General features: G+C 42.0%; 1 protein-coding gene across 3 annotated transcripts in view; it reads right to left on the reverse strand.

Annotated features, from left to right (window-relative positions):
* LOC121511494 (cullin-9) overlaps window positions 1-17,918 on the reverse strand; it is a 58,609-nt gene that overhangs the window by 36,027 nt on the left and 4,664 nt on the right. For all 3 annotated transcript variants that reach the window (XM_041790222.1, XM_041790221.1, XM_041790219.1), the window contains exons 2-10: window positions 15,945-16,637; window positions 9,754-9,908; window positions 5,646-6,254; window positions 3,326-3,467; window positions 2,784-2,974; window positions 2,169-2,355; window positions 1,839-2,066; window positions 1,372-1,570; window positions 391-592 (exon numbers count right to left, since the gene is read on the reverse strand). In XM_041790222.1, coding sequence (XP_041646156.1) covers window positions 391-592; window positions 1,372-1,570; window positions 1,839-2,066; window positions 2,169-2,355; window positions 2,784-2,974; window positions 3,326-3,467; window positions 5,646-6,254; window positions 9,754-9,908; window positions 15,945-16,637 — 2,606 coding nt within the window. The remainder of the gene's footprint in view (window positions 1-390; window positions 593-1,371; window positions 1,571-1,838; window positions 2,067-2,168; window positions 2,356-2,783; window positions 2,975-3,325; window positions 3,468-5,645; window positions 6,255-9,753; window positions 9,909-15,944; window positions 16,638-17,918) is intronic.

The following is a 17,918-nucleotide window of genomic DNA, read 5'->3' on the forward strand; positions in this document are numbered from 1 at the left end:
GCAGTGCAGCACTCTAGGCATACTTCCAGTGGGCAAGGTCGCGGCGCAGTCTTCTTATGTGGAAATTGTGGGTAACTGCTAATTAGCCTGGTGTCGTGTGTTTCCACAGTGTTGTACCTTGTTTACTGCACAGCTTTCTGTGATTTTCTGGTGTTTGAAAAAACCTGAAATAGTATCTACACCTCTTAACCAGCACAGGGTTATGAGGGCTGGAGCCAATCCCAGCTGTCAATGGCCAAGAGGCAAGGTTACATACTGAACTGGTTATCTGACCTCAGCATTGGCGTATCATGCCACATTAAAGATCTTTGACTAGCACTTTGAAAAAACAAACGTCCACGTTGCCAGTGGATATCAGCAGACTAAGTGCATGTGTGGGTTGTTTCTTACAGCCAGAGCCAGCTGCTGGACTTGTGTGATTGTGGAGAACTCTTGCATGCAGGACAGGACAGCTTTGACCCCTCCCTCCGAGGCGAAGGATACCCTCCACTCGTACTTTAGCATGATGAGGTGAGTGAGTCTCAGCGTACTGATCACCAGGTCTTTAGATGATGAGGACAGAAGCTCCACCAGCAGCTTCAGCACCTTATCCCTGTCAGAAACAAAGAATGAGTTGGCATTTCAGTTTGGTGCATGCCAGGGTCAAGGAAATAGTGCAAAATGGACCAGAGCTGTGAAGTCTGTCAGTCACAAAAAAGTTAACCAGCTTTGCTGTTATTCTGAAAACAATCAACGGCATCTTGAGGCATCAAAGTCCAACGATCGGCCCTTTGGGTTTTGTACACAAACTAAAAAACATTATCAATCAGGGCTCAACTATGAGTGGCCCAAAACTGAACTAAACTGGAAGAGACCCCACGAAATGGGCAAAAATACTCCAATCTTAACTAATCTATTCAAAAATGGCAGATTTACTTGTTGGAGCTATGGTATTACTCCAAGAGGATTTTTTTTATAGATCATTTCAAGCTGAATCTACCCACCAAATTTCATAGTAGTTGGACAAAGTTTAAGGAGGGAGCCTCATCTTTAAAAACTGTTTGGGAGCACTATTAAGGCAATCTGGAATGTGCATATTTGCAACCCTCAAATGTTGCAATTTCTGAAAAACCTGATGCATCTGCAAAAACTTGGGACTTTTGGAGTTCAAGAGAGTCCAACTAAATACAAAGAAGAGTAATAATCCTTCAACTTTGGAATTACAATGGTCCCTCACCGAGGTTGGTGTTTGTGCCCTAACCAGCTTGTCTTGTATCCACCAAATACCATCATCATCATCACTGTTTTACTTTCCTCTAGTGCTCACTTGTTAAATCTCTCCAAGTACCCATGGCTCTGTCTACTTCCTGGTTCTCTGCAGTGGTTTCTTACCGTACAGTCTGGGCAGAGTCACTCCTCATGGAGTTTTTCTCCTGCCCTCCTTTCTCCTCCAGCAGTCTGGTGATGAAGAGGACAGCGGCCAGCTGCTGGGCCTGGTCTGAGCCCGAGCCACCCTTCTTCAGGATGTCCACCACCTCTCCGAGCTTCTCCAGCAGCGTCCTCTTCCCCTGGACCCGTGGGTTGTTAAAGACTGGAAGGAAGAAAAGACAGCAGCTTTACTAAGAGACAGTCCTCCCGATCTTGGATGACATCATTGCTAACCAACGCCCCCATCCTGGCAGCCTATAGAGAGGCCTATGGGGCATAGTGGCATCCAAATACTCTAACAGAAACCGGATTCAGAGTTATGACCACGCCCAATAAAGGTCATATAGTTAACTATTACTATGTCTTTATTATGAAATTTGACAAAGAGGAGCTAAAGCGCACTCCACAGGACCCTTAAATCCAACCCCCACCTTTCATCTTGTCCTCCAGGTCATCGGGGTATCTACTGTCATCCTCTGAAGGCAGCTCACTCTCAGTCTCTGGACTACCACAGCCTGAATCGGCCGGAAGCTCCTTCTTTGCTTTCTTGGAGACCGAGCCCATCGCTGAGGAGGAGGAGACCGAAGCTGAGGACGAAGAGGAGGAACTCTGACCCCCTACAACACCTCCCAGACCGGACGAGCCCAAAGAGCTTTCAGCTGAAAACAGAGTAGAGAGAGTCAGAATGAGTCAGACTGCTCCATAAAGAGAGAGTAAGGATCAGTCAGACCATTCTAGACACTGAGCCGCCTTCTTCTCACCCAGCAGCTCCTCATCCTCCAGTGTTCCTCCTCCTCGCCGCAGGTAGTGCTTGCAGAAGGCGTGAGAGCACAGGAGGTCGCTGAGACACGACGTTGGCAGCTTCTGCTTCAGGTAGTGCAGCAACTTCTTTGCCACATCTCCAGGGACACTCAGACCAATCAGAGACCAGTCATCCAGCTCAGTCTCCTGGAGAACAGATGGGAGAGACAATGAGAGAAACATGCAACACCCATCTGTTTAAGACAAATACTCCCTATCTACTTTAATATTAATCAAAGCTGACCCAGGAACTGAAATTTCTTGTTTTAGTAACTCAAGAAAACTATCTGGATCTTGTTTTGTCAGCATGAAGCATGCTGCTAACGGCCATATGGCACAGGGATTTATTTATTTACTTATTAGGAAACTATTATTTCTCTGCAAAGCAAATCATTACAAGATTGACAACAGTCTACACTCAAAATGATGTAGAGTCTAGAAACAATGAACAGCCGATGTAGACGAATATGAAAGCTGATTGCAAAAAGATAAAGTGATGGTTGAATGATAAACAGAAGAAACATTTAGCCTAATGATTTCAGTGTCTAGCAGAGATTCTGCAGCTGGTTCCTCACCTGGTCATCAAGGCTCTGCAGCAGGATGCTGTTGACCTCCTGTTGCTGCTTCGGTTCCAGTTTCTTTATAAAGAAAAGAATCTCCCACCACTCCGCCCGACTCAGAGCCAGCGGTTCAGTCTGCAGACCCTCTGAGAGGTACGGCAGGGAGTACAGACCACCAGGGGGCTTGGAGAAGAAGGTCTGACTCACTGAAGGAGCAAAGAAAGACACAGTTACACCTCCTGAGGTCAAACTTTTATGCACCATGTCAGATCAGCTTGACTTGTCTCAGCTCTACTCTTAATTTTTCTAAATTTGAATTTGTTATATGGCACCTAGGTCTTTATCTGGTATACCATCGTCCATTTACTTTATTGTTCTTGTGTTTAATAGTTTCACGCAGCCCCACTCTGACGATTACACCTACACTGTGGAGTTTATACCGTCATGGAAAATGAAGAGCTAGGTACCGAAACCAAGTTGAGCTGGTACTAGATATGGAAATACACTAATACAGACAGAAAAGTACTTGAAGTTTCTCCCCAGAGATCATGTCTTACCTGCAGTGAGTTTGAGGGTTTCTGTCAGAGTGGAGGCCTTCTCCTGCGTCTCCTTCTCAGCCTGACTGCTCCCACCACTGCCCAGTATCTCTACCATGTGCCAGTGGACCCAGTAAGTCCTGGACAGGGAGTTCCAGTACACCTGAACACAACCCAGACAGAGGAGGGCATTTATGGACTAAAACTAAAGAATGGTTGGGACGTCTGTTTCAAAAATGTGCAATACTACAGGAACGCTTTGAGGTTCAGAGCTGCATAAACGTCCACTCTGACTTAAGAATGAACTGATTAGACTCTCAAGGTCAAAGGTCAGTATTAAATGAAACAATAGAACCAGGGAGGGCTGTTTTTTTAATAATTATAATTATTGATCTGCGTTTGTGGTCTTAATGTGTGAAATACCTTCACACAACAGGCTTCAAAGCACAACATCTTTAAAGGCAAGGATGGAATATTTTATAGGCTTTAAAGAATCACATCTTTGAAAGGCAAGTAAGGAATGTTTTACAAGCTTCAAAGGATGAAATCATCAAAGGCAGAGGACTGAATATTTCTAGGCTTTAAGGATGGGATCTTCCTCAAAGGCAAGGATGGGATATTTTATAGGCTTTAATGAATCAGATCTTTCAAAGGCAAGGATCAAATGATATGCAAGCTTCAGAGGATGAAATCTTTAAACCAGGAGGATGGAATGTCTACAAGGCTTCAAAGACTGGCATCATCTTTCAAAGGAAAGGGTGGAACATTTAACCAGCTTTCAAGCTCTTTAAAATAGAGGCTTTAAAGAATGACATATTTCAAAGGAAAGGATGGAATGAGCTTTCAAGGTTGACATTTTCTTCAAAGGTAGGGTAAGAACAAGCTTTAAAGGGTGACATTATCTTTCAAAGGCCCAGGATGAATTTTTTACAGACTCTGAAGGACAACATCATCTTTAAATGCAGAGGATAGAATATTTGTGAAGTTTGAGTATTTTTTCCCCTTAATTCTTTTTTTAAATAGAAGGCCATAACTTTTGGATAAGAGGATAGAACTGGTGTGGAGTAAGAGTTTCCTCCTTGCCAGTTCAAGGGACATCGTTACTCCGGTTTCAAGATTCAAAGGTTGATATCTCTTAAAGTCAAGAACTGGATGTTTCACAGGCATTAAAGGGTGAAATTATCTTTCAAAGGCAGAGGTCAATGTTTTATAGGCTTTAAAGGATGACCTCAACTTTCAAAAGCAGATAATGGAATGTTTGTGAAGCTGCGGACATTGGGGGCCTTTGTCCTCCATTTGTGCCTAAGAAATGGCCATAGTGGGCAACTTTTAACTAAAACTGAACTTTTAAGTAAAACTGAACTTCCTGAATCAGGTTTCATGTCTCACAGATATCAGAGCTGACATGCCAGTGCCATTACAGGCACTCATGTAACAACCAGCAGATCAAGTTACTGCAGCCAAGTTGTAACCGCAGAAATATCTATTAAGACGGTTTGTGTCATTTAGAAAACGACAGAGAGCAGGCCTGGGTCTACATTAGGACCTGGATCTTCCTGCACTAATTACTACTGAAAGCACACATCGCTGCAGAAGGAGCACAAAATGTATCTGACGCCTGCAACAAGTTCCAAAAAAGTCTGGACAGCGGTAAGAAAAGACTGGGGGTTGTAGTAGACTCAAAAACACTTAAAAGATTCCACAGATAAGAAGGATTTTGTGTCTTATAAGACTGAAAGAATTACATCATCTTTTAGAGGCAAGTATTGAATTTTTACAGACATTAAAGGATGCCAATATCTTTGAAAGGCAAGGATGGAATGTTTTAAAGACTTTAAAGGGTGACATCTTTCAACACAGGGATTGGAATTTTTTTAGCCTTCAAATGATGACATCTTTCAAAGGCAAGGAGGGAATGTCTTATTGGGTTAAAAGGATGGCGTTATCTTTCAAAGACAGAGGACAGAATGTTTGTTAAGCTTAGTATGTTGGGGGCATTTTCCCTCCCTTTTAGCTAAATAGTATGCCATTGTTTGCAACTTTTGGGAACCACTGGCAAGGCCAGTTCCACCCAAAAGACAGTCAACATAAGGGAAAGATTGCTGGTATATCTGTGTTCTAACAATGACCAAGAAATGAAGCATGCAGATTCTTTTTAACCTTTATGTTTCGGTTTGAAGACAGATAAGAACCATGCATCATTGGGGACATGGCTGACATGACTACATTTCAGCATGTTGTATCTGTGTATCTGAGTTTAAAGATCTGTCTCAGGTAAGACGACATCATCCCCAGAACAACCAAAACAACTTCCATGTGTATCAGCGCTCCGTTGCCTCACCTGAACAGGTGGAGAGCCATCATTGCTGTAGCGAAACTCTCCTTCGTCTCCTGCGCTCACTTCCTCATAGTCCTCCAGCATGCGGACCATCATGCCGCTCTTCAGATTGTCCTGGACGTACTCCACGTAAGCCGAGCGGCTGGCAAAGTCGGAGCGTGTTTTGAACCCGTTTCCTGTCTTCTTCTTTTGTTGTGAGGTGGCAGCGGGAGCAGCTACAGCCGAGCTGCTGCTCAGGACGACAGGTGAAGCACAGAACCGAGGCTGGAAGATGGATCTGAGGACGGGGCGGGCTTCCTCTCCGTGCTCCTCCCAGGAGATCCCGCCTCCTCCTGGGCGATGGACGGAGCCATCAGGAGGCTGTCTGTTCCGGTCCCAGCCCATGACTCGGACCAGCTCTGAGATTAAGTTGGCCATGGCCATGGTGAAGTCGAACTCTCGCTGGATGCGGAGATGCTCCGTCTGGTGGGCCGTGCTGGTGGAGGAGGCAGGAGAGGGGCTGGCATCCTGTCTGTCAGAGGTAGAGTCCGCCCCCGCCGTGTTGAGTTTGTCCATCAGAGACGTGACGCACAGGTAACGCTTCACCAGGGAGAACAGCAGCTTCCCTGGAATCTAAACATGGAATAAAAATCAGGTTTAGCAGCTAGGAGCTACATTCACATACAGAGGACATAATGAATAGAAAATCACACAAGGACAGTAAATTTACTTAATGGCCTATAAGATACATGTTTTCATAACTTCTTTTGGTGCAAGGATCCAATACTGACAACACTTTCTCTCATTTGACAATAAAAACAGACCAGGGTTTATCCAACAGATGACTTTTACCAAATTAAAAACTTCCTATTTGTAGTCAGGTGAACTAGATGGCAAACTAAAAAAAGGTTGGAAACAACAGATAAACTCTGGCTACTGACATCCTTTCATGCACGCGTTATTTATGATGGCCGATGTTTGATAATTGGACAGATACTGACCGATACCAATGCTAGACCGATGCCCTCTGTGGGGGGGGGGCTTAAAAAGGTTTCAACATTTTCAGAGAAAATTCCAGATGTTTGACTGGAAACAGAATTACTAAAAGGTTGAGTAAAAAGTCCCAATAGCTGCGATTCAAAATTTTTAAAGTTTTAAGTTCCTTTAGAAATTACTTTAGATTCCTAGGAAAGAATAGGGTAAGCAAAGTTTCAAAAAAAAAAAAAAAAAAAAAACGGATAAAATTTTAGAAGTTCCCAGGAAGGTTTCTAAAAGTTCTCTTATGTTTGCACTTCAGATTTACAGGAAAAGACTCTCGAGAAGATTCCATGAAGTTTCTTGGAAAAATTCCAGATAATAGTGCCTAAAAAGTGCTGATGAAAGATGTTTAGCTTTTCAAGATCCATATCGAATTACTTCAGGTCAACAGGAGAAGTCCCTGAGAGGAACACCAAAAGTTTTTTGGAAAATAATTCCAGGTAAGATTCCAAAGGTTTCTGTGAGGTTTCTGAAAATTACCCAGATTCACAGAATAGTCTCACAGAAAATTTACAAAATTTTCTGGGAGAAGAATCCAGATAAACTCTAAAAACTTTCTACAAAGGCTGATGAAAATTCCTGGAAGTGTCCGAGAAAAATCCAGGTAAAATCCAAACGTATTCCAGGAAGGGGTTTTTAAAATTCCTTCATTTTCCACTTTAGATTACAGTAATAGTCAAAGAAAAGATCACCAAAACTTTCTGGGAATAGTCTGGGTAGGATTTCATTCAGTTTCCAGAGAGGTTGCTTACAATTCCTAAACATTCCCAGGGAAAAGTCTGAGACACAACTGGAAACCTCTTGGAAAACGTTTTTTTTTTTTTTTTTTTTTAAGGTTCTGTAAAACTTCTTATAGCTGCTGTTGAAAGATATTTAGCCTTCAGCATCCATATCAAATTACTAACAATTACTAAGTTGTGTTAACAGGGAAAGTCCCAGAAAAGATCCCCAAAGTTGCTGGGAAAAAAAAACAGGAGATTTCTGAAAATCCCCCAATGTTTTCACTTGAGATTTACAGGAATAGTCCCATAGAAAATTACCAACAGTTTCTGGGGGATGAATCCAGATAAAATTCCAAAAAATTTCCAGAAAGGTTGGTGAAATTCCCTGATGTTTCTACCTTAGACTTCTAGGAGAAGTCCCATAGAAGAATCCTGGAAGTTTCTGGGAAAAATCTAGATAAAACTGAAAAAGTTCCCAAGAAGAGTCCCAAAAATCCTCTAAGATTTCCACTTTAGATTACAGGAAAAATCCAAGAGGAGATCACAAAAACCCTCTGGGAAAAATAAAGATAAAAATCCAAAAACTTTCCAGGAAGGTTTCTTAAATTCCCCTGATTTTCCGTTTTGGATTACAGGTTACAAGTCCAAGTGGAGATCAACCAAACTGTGAGAAAAATCTAGAAAGAAAACCATCAACTTTCCAGGAATGTTCCCTTCAACTCGCTAATCCAAACCAATCCGCTTTATTTATATAGCACATTTTAAAAGCATTCCAGTTTACCAAAGTGCTGCATGGTAAAATCGTAAAATCAAAGATATCACAAACACTGCAGAAGTAAAAACATTAAGAGGAAAGACATAAAAGCAGGCAAGAGTTTCATAAAAAACATTTAAAATAAAATATAAACACATTAAAACCTTAAACAAATAAAAGCTATAAAAACTCAGGGATTAGGACCATAAAGACATAAAAGGACAGAGATCACTCAACTCTAATGCTGAATTAAAAGACAAAGAATAAAAATTAGCTTTAAGACGAGATTTAAAAGTCGGTAGGGTGGGGGATGTTTTAATTTCGAGTGGCAATTTGTTCCACAATTTGGGAGCCATGCAGAGAAGGCTTGATCACCTCCAGTATTTGGGACGACGAGGTGAAGCTGATCAGCAGACCTCAAGGACCGGGAGTGGGCGTAAACATTTAAGAGGTCAGAGATGTACTGGGGTGCTGATCCATTTAAAGACTTAAAGACAAACAATAAAATTTTAAAATGAACTCTAAAATGAATGGAAGGCCAGTGGAGGGACGCCAGGATCGGAGTGATGTGGTCATGTTTTCGTGTGCCTGTTAAAAGATGAGCAGCAGCGTTTTGGACTAACTGTAAGTGTGCGAGGGAAGTCTGATTTACACCAACATAAAGCGCATTACAGTAGTCCAACCATGTAGTAATAAAAGCATGAATTACTCACTCAAAGTCGCTAAAAGATAAAACCAATTTAATCTTGGATAAAAGCCTGAGATGATAAAAACTGGATTCAACAACAGAATGTATTTGTTGATCCAATTTAAAATCATTGTCAACTTTTACACCAAGATTTAAAACTGTGGGTTTAAAATAAGGTAAAAGAGGGTCCAACTCCATGAGAGGGCCTCCTGGGCTCAGCTTGGGCCAAAAATGATCAGTTCTGTTTCATTTTCATTAAAATTTAAAAAGCTCAGATAAAAAAAAACTTTCAAAAACAGGCAGGGTAATTCTTCAACCTTTTTGGAGAGACTCCTTAAAGGTTAGACGTTCAGATTTCAGGTAAATCACAACAAAAATCCCTGACTAAACGAGGAGAAAAATCTGTTAAATCCTTTTTATTCTCCTGCAAAAAATTTGAGCTACAAAAATAAATAAATAAAATAATAAAAAGGACTTCATAGGCTTGCTAACCACTTCTTCTATCTCCCAGCACACATTCACGACCCCACAAACAGCAGCATTATTGACCCAAACACATGGCAAATCCAGCAAGCTGTCTGACTTTAGTAGACTTTCATGGAGGCAGCGGTGAGAGCAGCAGGATTCTCCTCTACTGTAGATATACTGATATGTAAACATCACTGAAGACAAGTTCTGACTGGGACGTCCTAATTTTAGTGATTTAGATGATGTCTTTGGGATGTGAAAGGGTCCAAAAGGGACAAAGACTAACAGTTGAAATATCTCTGCGTAAGTATCTGATGATTTCCCTGCTGCTGTCAGGTTAAGTAAACACAGACATGGTGAAGATGATGTGCTGAAGTACACAGCTAGCATTAGAACAGATTACCCCCCCACCCTGTGGTTTCTGGTCAGGATGAAGTCACAGGGACAGGGTGGCGTGTTTACCTGTGGCAGGTGGATCCCTTCAAAAGAGATCCCATGTTCCTCTGATGACGTGGTTTCGGCAAACAGCTCCAGCAGAGTGTAGCGGTTGTCAAAGTCCATGTGCTGCTCGATGCCATCCTGCTGACTGAGTGACAGCAACACGTAGGCCCGGCTTCCTGTGGCAAGACAGCGTAGACGAACATGGGGTCAGCATCTCAGACATTCAATCTGTAATTATGACGACAAAACTGATCCTAATTCCATCATTATTAGAGTATGAGCTTTCACAATAGCTACACCTCAAGAGTCTGAAATGATGAAAATAAGAATTTTTGTTTGATGGACACGAGTGATTTCTTCTCTTATGTTCAACAGAACATAAACAACATATCAGATGTTGAAACTAAGACATTTTACCATTTCAGGAAAAATATTAGCTCATTTTGAATTTGATGGCATCTCAAAAAAGTAAGGGCAGGGCAACAAAAGGCTGGCAATGTAAGTGGTACTAAAACAGCTGGAGGAGCATTTTACAACTAACTAGTTCATTTTCAACAAGTCAGTAACATGACTAGGGATAAAAGGAGCATTTCAGAGAGGCAGAGTCTCTCAGAAGTAAAGATGGGCAGATGTTCACCAATCTGTGGAAAAAACTGCGTCTAAAAATGATGAACAATTTCAGGAAAATGAAAACCGCAAAAGACCAGACTTTGAATATCCCACCATCTACAGTCCATAATATCATGAAAAGATTCAGAGAATCTGGAGAAACCTCTGTGAGAAGGGGACAAGGCTGGAGGAGCCCTCAGAAGCCACTGCATTTAAAACATGGACTCAGGAGCACTTCCAGAAACCACTGTCCGTGCCATCCACGAATGACAGTCAAAGCTGGACCATGGAAAGAAGAAATGGTCCAGAAACACCACCCTCTCCTTTGGGACAGCTCTCATTTATAGTGGACTGAGGCAACATGGAGAACTGTTCTGTGGTCAGATTTATCAAAATGTGAAACTCTTTTTGGAAACTACAGACGCCATGTCCTGTGGATTAAAGAGGAGAGGGACCGCTGGCACAGTTCTAAAGTGTGCATCTCTGATGGTATGGGGTTGCATGTGTGCCTGTGGCATGGGCAGCTTACACATCTGGAAAGGAACTATCAATGCTGAAAAGTAGATTGAGGTTTAAGTGCAACATACGCTCCCATTCAGACAACGTCTCTTTCAGGGAAGGCCTTGATTATTTCAGCAAGACAAAGCTAAACCACATACCACATCTATCACAACAGCATGGCTTCACAGTAGAAGAGTGCAGGTCCTGAACTCGCCTGCTTGCAGTCCAGATCTTTCATCAATAGAAAACATTTGGAGCAACAGAGAAGGAAAAATCTGGCAAAGAAGACCCAGCTAGAATCCTATATCTGACAAGAATGGGACAACATTGCTCTCCCAAAACTCCATCGACTGGTCTCCTCACTTCCCAGACGTTCATAGGCTGTTGTTAAAAGAAGAGGGATACTACACAATGGTAAACATGGCCCTGTCTCTACTAATTTGAGATGTGTTGCCACCATTAAATTCAAAATGAGCTAAAATTTTTCATAAAATGGTAAAATGTCTCAGTTCCAACATCTGCTATGTTCTATTGTGAATAAAATATGGGTTTATGAGATCTGACAATTATTTGTTTTATTAAAAGTTTACAGAGTGACCCAACTTTTTCGGAACTGGGGTTGTATTTTCACTCTTCATATTTTCTGACCTAAGTAATCTACTGGCGCGAGATGGGAAGCTGCTGGGGTCCTGATGTCGCCCCAGAGGTGCCAGATGAGCGTTCATGGTCTCCAGAAAAGGAGTTGGAGTGAGAGTTCTCCTCCAGTTTGGCGCTCTCAGAATAAACAGGGCGTGTTAGCGAGTATCACGATGACACTCATGTGTTTGTTTCCTCGCCACAGCCCCGATGACTCATGAGAAAAACTCTCAGCTACTCGCCCGGATCTTCTACACATGTGACAGAAAAAGAAAGTTTGTTTTGGGCCCCGGCAGGCTGAGAGGAAGGAGACGTGCAACAATAATGAGGAAGTTCAATCATCCAGCATGTCTGATCACTGTCCTTACCTGTCTGATCAACACTGACGATAATTTCCTCTAATATGAACCTTTGGCCTGACACAGACTCAATATTAGAACGACCAGCTCATGTTAAATTGAAAAAAGTTTAGTCCTAGGATGCAAGAAGAGTTTTATTTAATATCTTCATCAGTAGCTGCTCAGTACCATCACTGCAAACTTCAAAACTTCCTGTAAAGACTTTAACAAAAACTTGTGCCGAGACTTAAATTAGGATTGAAACATCAAATGCATCACATAGAAGTCTGTTGGACCACTTCCTCATTGAACAGATAACATCTGTGGAGTCAGCAGCTCAATGTGTTGCTCTTACTCGCAGCATCTTAAATATTGTCATGTTCTGATGTGTCAGTGATGTTAGCAGTGATGGCTGTAGTGCTTATAGACAAAGGAATCAATACTAGAAATACACAGATCAGATTTAAATATAAATGTATGTAATTACAATTATTGTTGCTCACATTGCAAATTTGATATCAACTGCTTTACTGAACGGGGATTTTTGTTTTCATGTCACTCGTTCTAATTAGGGGTGCACGATAACTATCGGGCAGATAATTATTGGGCCGATAACAGGGAATTATTATGTCATTCCGATAAGTCTGATATCATGACAACTAGCCTTGATAACATATATTTTTGTCAGCACGGCAGTGCTGCCATTTCTTTCTCACGAGACTACACATTCCGAAACAGCAGGTGGCACTGCAGTACACGACCCGCTGTTAAGCACCAGAGAAGAAGGGGAAGCAGCCCCTGTGCTAAAATGTTAACAACACGTTGCTTATTTACAGGGAGGATAACACGACCGTGTGTGTAGAATTTGCCCTACAAAGGTTGCAAAGAGTAGAAAGAAGTTCTCTTATAGGTGGTCTCTTATAGGTCACTTAAGAGTCATCATCCTAACGACGTTAAAACAAAGCGGCAGCAGCCACTAGCCTCAGCCGCGGGCATTAGGACTGAGTCAACGGCTAATACCAGGCAGAGCGCTGATCGTAAGCAGGCATTGAAAACTGCAGAAAGTTTGCCACAGCCAAAAGGCACAACGTCATAATATCAAAATCAGAGCGACAGTCTCCTGATCCATCGCTACTTTCATAGACGTATCCCTGCCTGCTCTGGTTGACGTGGTTTCATTCAGTCTGATCAACGTTAGGAACAGAAGTTTAGCCACAGACCACGGTGGACTTTACATTCTCAACCTATCTCTGATATGACTAACGTCAGTGCATATTTTTAATCTTTATGTGAAACATCAGCTCATTTTAATTCTGGCTTAAGCAGCAAAAAAAAAAAAAAAAAAACAGACCCCCAAATATCTATTTGTTAAGCATAACAGCCTGTTATCATTTGGTTTTAAGGGGGAAAACCTTTGTCAGTTGTTTGTGTATGTTGCACTTGGTACACAAATGTTTAACTAAAAAAGTTAACTATAATAACAGTTATAAAGTCAGAATAGCTCTTTGTTTTTTGAAAAACACGAGTGATATTAGATAAAATTAGTTATAAATATCTTTGCTCACTACATATTAATCCCTTCTTACCCCCAGATGTGCATAAACACATCAAATAAACTTCTTTTGTTAAATCAACAATTAAAAAATATAAATCGGTTATTGGCCATCAGGAGTAGGAAATTATCGGTTATCGGTATCGGTTCAAAAAAATACTTATCGTGCATCACTAGTTCTAATTAAGAAAAAGTACATACAACAGGAAAAGGACCATTTTTGTAAACCATTTTTTAAAAATGACACTCCAATGTTTGCATAAAATCTCTGCTGTCTCAGATAATAAATGTTTTAAACTAGTATGTTGACATATTTCAATTTATAGCAATATTGCAAAATTTGCGATTTGTAAATTGCAGTACGCCATATTGGGATATAATCTCATTTGCGATAAATTTCCCAGCCATACTAAATTACATGTACGGGATTACAATTGCCTGTGGACCTTTATATGCACTGAAATATTGATGGTAATTTGCCATGGAATTTTTACACCACAAATTACCAACATGGTCGATTCACACAGGATTAAAAACACAGACATCCTTTGAGATTATTACAAATTACCAGAAGTCCCATGATACAACTATTCTCATAAAGCAAAATAAAAAAAAAAAAAAAAAAAAAAAAAAAAAAAAAGGTGCCAAAATACACGCTGCAGAGCAGCCACAAAAACACACATGCACATGCTCAGTAAGTTTAAACGCAAAGTAGATTTACAGTTAAAGATCTATTAGGACATTTTTCCTGGACTACTTTCCTTGTCCCACAATACAAGCACTGAGGAGAACTACTGAACCACCGCAACAGTAGGAGAGGATCAGTCCCTTTCAACATGATACTACCAGACCTTCTTCCTGGTGACCTTGCTGACAAGTACAGATGCTCAGATTGTGAAAACTGAGCATCTTAAGTGTCCACTATTCCGTAATGTGGGATTACGATTACACTGGACAATATTGCTAGGACTGCAACAACGAATCGATAAAATCGATAAAAATCCAGCCAAAACTTTAGCCAGACTAACATGCTTACATGGATTTTGAACATTAAACTGCCACGATGATTTGACTCTCTATAGCTACATGTAAATGTACTGACAGATAAAGGCAGCAGGTAAAGATAAGGGTTGGTTTCCAGAGCCGAAGTCTGAGCAGCTTTTACTGAATCACAGAAGCAGTGAAGGGGAATCGGCAGACAGGATGCTGCAGAGAAAACACTGCGGTAAAACCACCACCACCATGAGAGGAAAAGAACCACTGGATTTTGGATAAGGCAAAACATAAAAGACACCAAGAAAAAGTGGTGTGGAGGCCGCATGGCTGGTGAAGTTATCTGATCATTCATTAAAAGCTGGAGGCCAGGGATCACATAAACCACTGACTAAAGACGATGATTGGACAGGTAAACAGAGAGAAGACTCCTGCTGAGGTTTTTCAAACTCTACATGATTTAACAGGGTTACAAAGACATTTCCAAGGCTTTGGGACCCCAGCCAACCATGCTGAGAGTCATTCTCCACAAATGGGGAAAACTTGGAACAGAAGGGAACCTTCCCAGGAGTGGCTGGCCTACCAAAGGGATTCCAAGAGTGCGTGGGCGACTCATCCAGGAGGTCCCAAAAGAACCAAGAACAACATCTAAAGACCTCCAGGCCTCACTTGACTCAGTTAAGGTCAGAGTTCATGATTCAAATATGAGAACCAATCTGGGAAAAAATGGCATCATGGGAGAGTTCCAAGGCCAAAACCACTGCTGACCAATAAGAACACAAAGACTTGTCTCACATTTCACTAAAAACATTCTGATGATCCCTAAGACTTCTGGGAAAAAGGTTTGTGGACTAACCAGACAAAAGTTTGTGGAAGGTGTGCGTCTTTTTCCATCAAACAAATTCTTCAAACAAACATCAGACCAGCAGTCAAACATCGTGGTGCTAGCGTGATGGTCTGAACCAAGACCTGGAGCCCTTGCCATAATTGATCGAACATGAATTCTGCTCTCTATTAGGAAATTCCTAAGGAGAATGTCTGGCTATCAGTTCATGACCTCAAGCTCGGAACACTTGGGTTACAAAGCAGGACAAAAATCCCAAACACACCAGCAAGTCCACCTCTGAATGGATTAAAAAGAGTAGATGAAGATTTTGAGGTGGCCCCATCCGAGTCTGGACTAAAATCTGATTGAGATGCTGTGGCATGACCTTAAACAGGCCGTTTGTACTGGAAAACCCTCCAGTGGGGCTGAATTAAAACAATTCTGCAGGTTATCTTTGTCTAATATGACAAATTTGCAAAGAAAAAAAAAAGATATCATGAAAGGAGTGGATACTTCTTTACAGCACTGAACCTATAGCTCAACCTTGCATTCATCCAGCTCCATCATAAGCATTCTTGTAAATATGCTTGCCTCTACCTAGTCTTCTCTCCTAACTAAAGTTGTGAAGAATGTTGAACTATTCCTCTAGCTGCTGACATAATTATGGGTACCTGCAGCCTGACACACCTTGAGCTCTGATTCACTGCCAGGAATGAAGAGATAACCTTTAGCATCTCTAGCCGCTGTTTGTAGTTACCTGCATCATGTGAGGCGAGCGCTCGCAGCATTTTCCCAGCGCTGCGTCTGGTCTGCGTCTCCTTGTTGCACAGCAGCTCCATCAGCAGATTCAGGGCGCCTGTCTCCTTGAAGACGCCGACCAGCGATCCGATGCTAGCATAGGCACTGAGCACATGGATGGTGTGCGTAATGCTGATGGAGAAGTCGCTCTTCTTGGCCATTTGTTTCCTGGCTCGACGCACCAGGTTCTTCACATCCTCCTTCATGTCAGACAGCTCCACCTCATTGAAGGTGGCGTCCGTGGGAAACTCGCTGCCGCTTGCCTGACCACTACTTGACGACTCACCCTGCTGCTTCTCCTGCTGCAGGGGGCGCTGTGCGTCTGTCTTCCTCTTCCCCAGCAGGGTGGGGCAGTTGGCGTACACATCCTCGGTGGACATCCACATTAAGATGTTCTGCGGTTTGCTCTCTCCAGAAGTAGATCCGCTAGAGCTACCAACCCCAGAGCTGCCGCCTCCTGTCCCTCCTGCCTCGCTTGCTCCGCCTCCTGAGCTGGAGCCGTCGTCAATGGTGACGAGGCACCAGCGGATCAGGTACTCTGTTTGGCCGTCATGGTTGCGGCGCTGACGGATTAGCTCCTCTGGATATGCTTGCAGCTTCGGGGCGAGCTGGACCAGCAGGTTACCATTGCGGCGTTCGCCCACCATGGTTGCTGTCGAGATAACAGAGGAGAAGCACAAGATTCAGCAAGGGCTGTACAATAATGGCATACAAATTGTTCAATATAGAAATATATAAAATAAATAGATTTAGTTACTAAAATATAGCATCACCAACAGATGTGAGCACCAATGAGCAATAGGAAGCATGTTACTGTTAGTGTTAAACATACAGGGTTCAAACCTCCTGATACCAAAAATAATTCTGAGAGGACCATTCGAAATTAACAAAAACAATAAAACTAGGTGAGCATGTCTCTGTAGTATGTTTATTATTCCATCAGAGCGCTGTTTTGACACATTTTAATCCACGTTGCCAAGATCCATGGCCCTCCCAGTGTTTCAGAACTCCAAAAAACTACTTCCTGTCTCATGGCAAAAATAAAAATTTCCATGACTAAATGTTTTAATTGTGGCTTGGACTTAGGTTGACTTGAACTCACTGGCAGTAGTAAAAAGGCTCTTTTAACCTTCCCACAAATGTAAAATTTGTGCATGTCATTGTTTTTACATTAGTGAGAATTGTGTTTAGGCAACTGCAATTTCATTTAGAGGAAATTTGCTAATTTTTGGGGGGGTTGTTATGTTCAAAACTGCTTATTTGTATGATGTTCGTAGGCAATTATTACATCTGCAGGTCTCACAAGGATGAAGAATATCAGATGAAACTAAAACAAACTTTTAAAATAACTTTAAGAACAGCAATAATGTTACGGCGTATTCATGTGTAGTCTGTACCGTGAGCGACCAAATGTTACTTCTTGTACTCATATTTGATCTCAATCAACATGATACCTGTACATCCCTATCATAAAATGAACCTGTTTTTGGTGCCTATGGAGTCTTGTTTGCCATGGTATCGAATTTTTTTTTTTTTGATATTTGTATTGTCCATCCATCCATTTTCTATACCTCACTTATTCCATTGGGGGTTGCGGGGGCTGGAGCCTATCCCAACTGTCATAGGGTGAAAGGCGGAGTACTTGAGGGTGGGCCAGTCAGCCCCAAGGGCTGACATATAGAGACAGACAACCAGGCACTCTCACACTCACACCTACGGCCAATTTAGGGTGACCAATTAACCTAATGAGTGTGTCTTTGGTGGTGGGAGAAAGCTGGAGTACCCGGAAAGAACGTGCAAACTCAGCACAGAAAGGCTTGGATCGGAAATCGAACCATGGACCTTCTTGCTGTGAGACAACAGCGTTAACCCTGCAGCCCTATTTGACTTGTTCAGTATCAAATTTCAAAGTTCAGTTGACAGCTTTGCAGCG

Source organism: Cheilinus undulatus, linkage group 6 (genome assembly GCF_018320785.1).
Source record: "Cheilinus undulatus linkage group 6, ASM1832078v1, whole genome shotgun sequence".
Taxonomy (NCBI): Eukaryota; Metazoa; Chordata; class Actinopteri; order Labriformes; family Labridae; genus Cheilinus; species Cheilinus undulatus.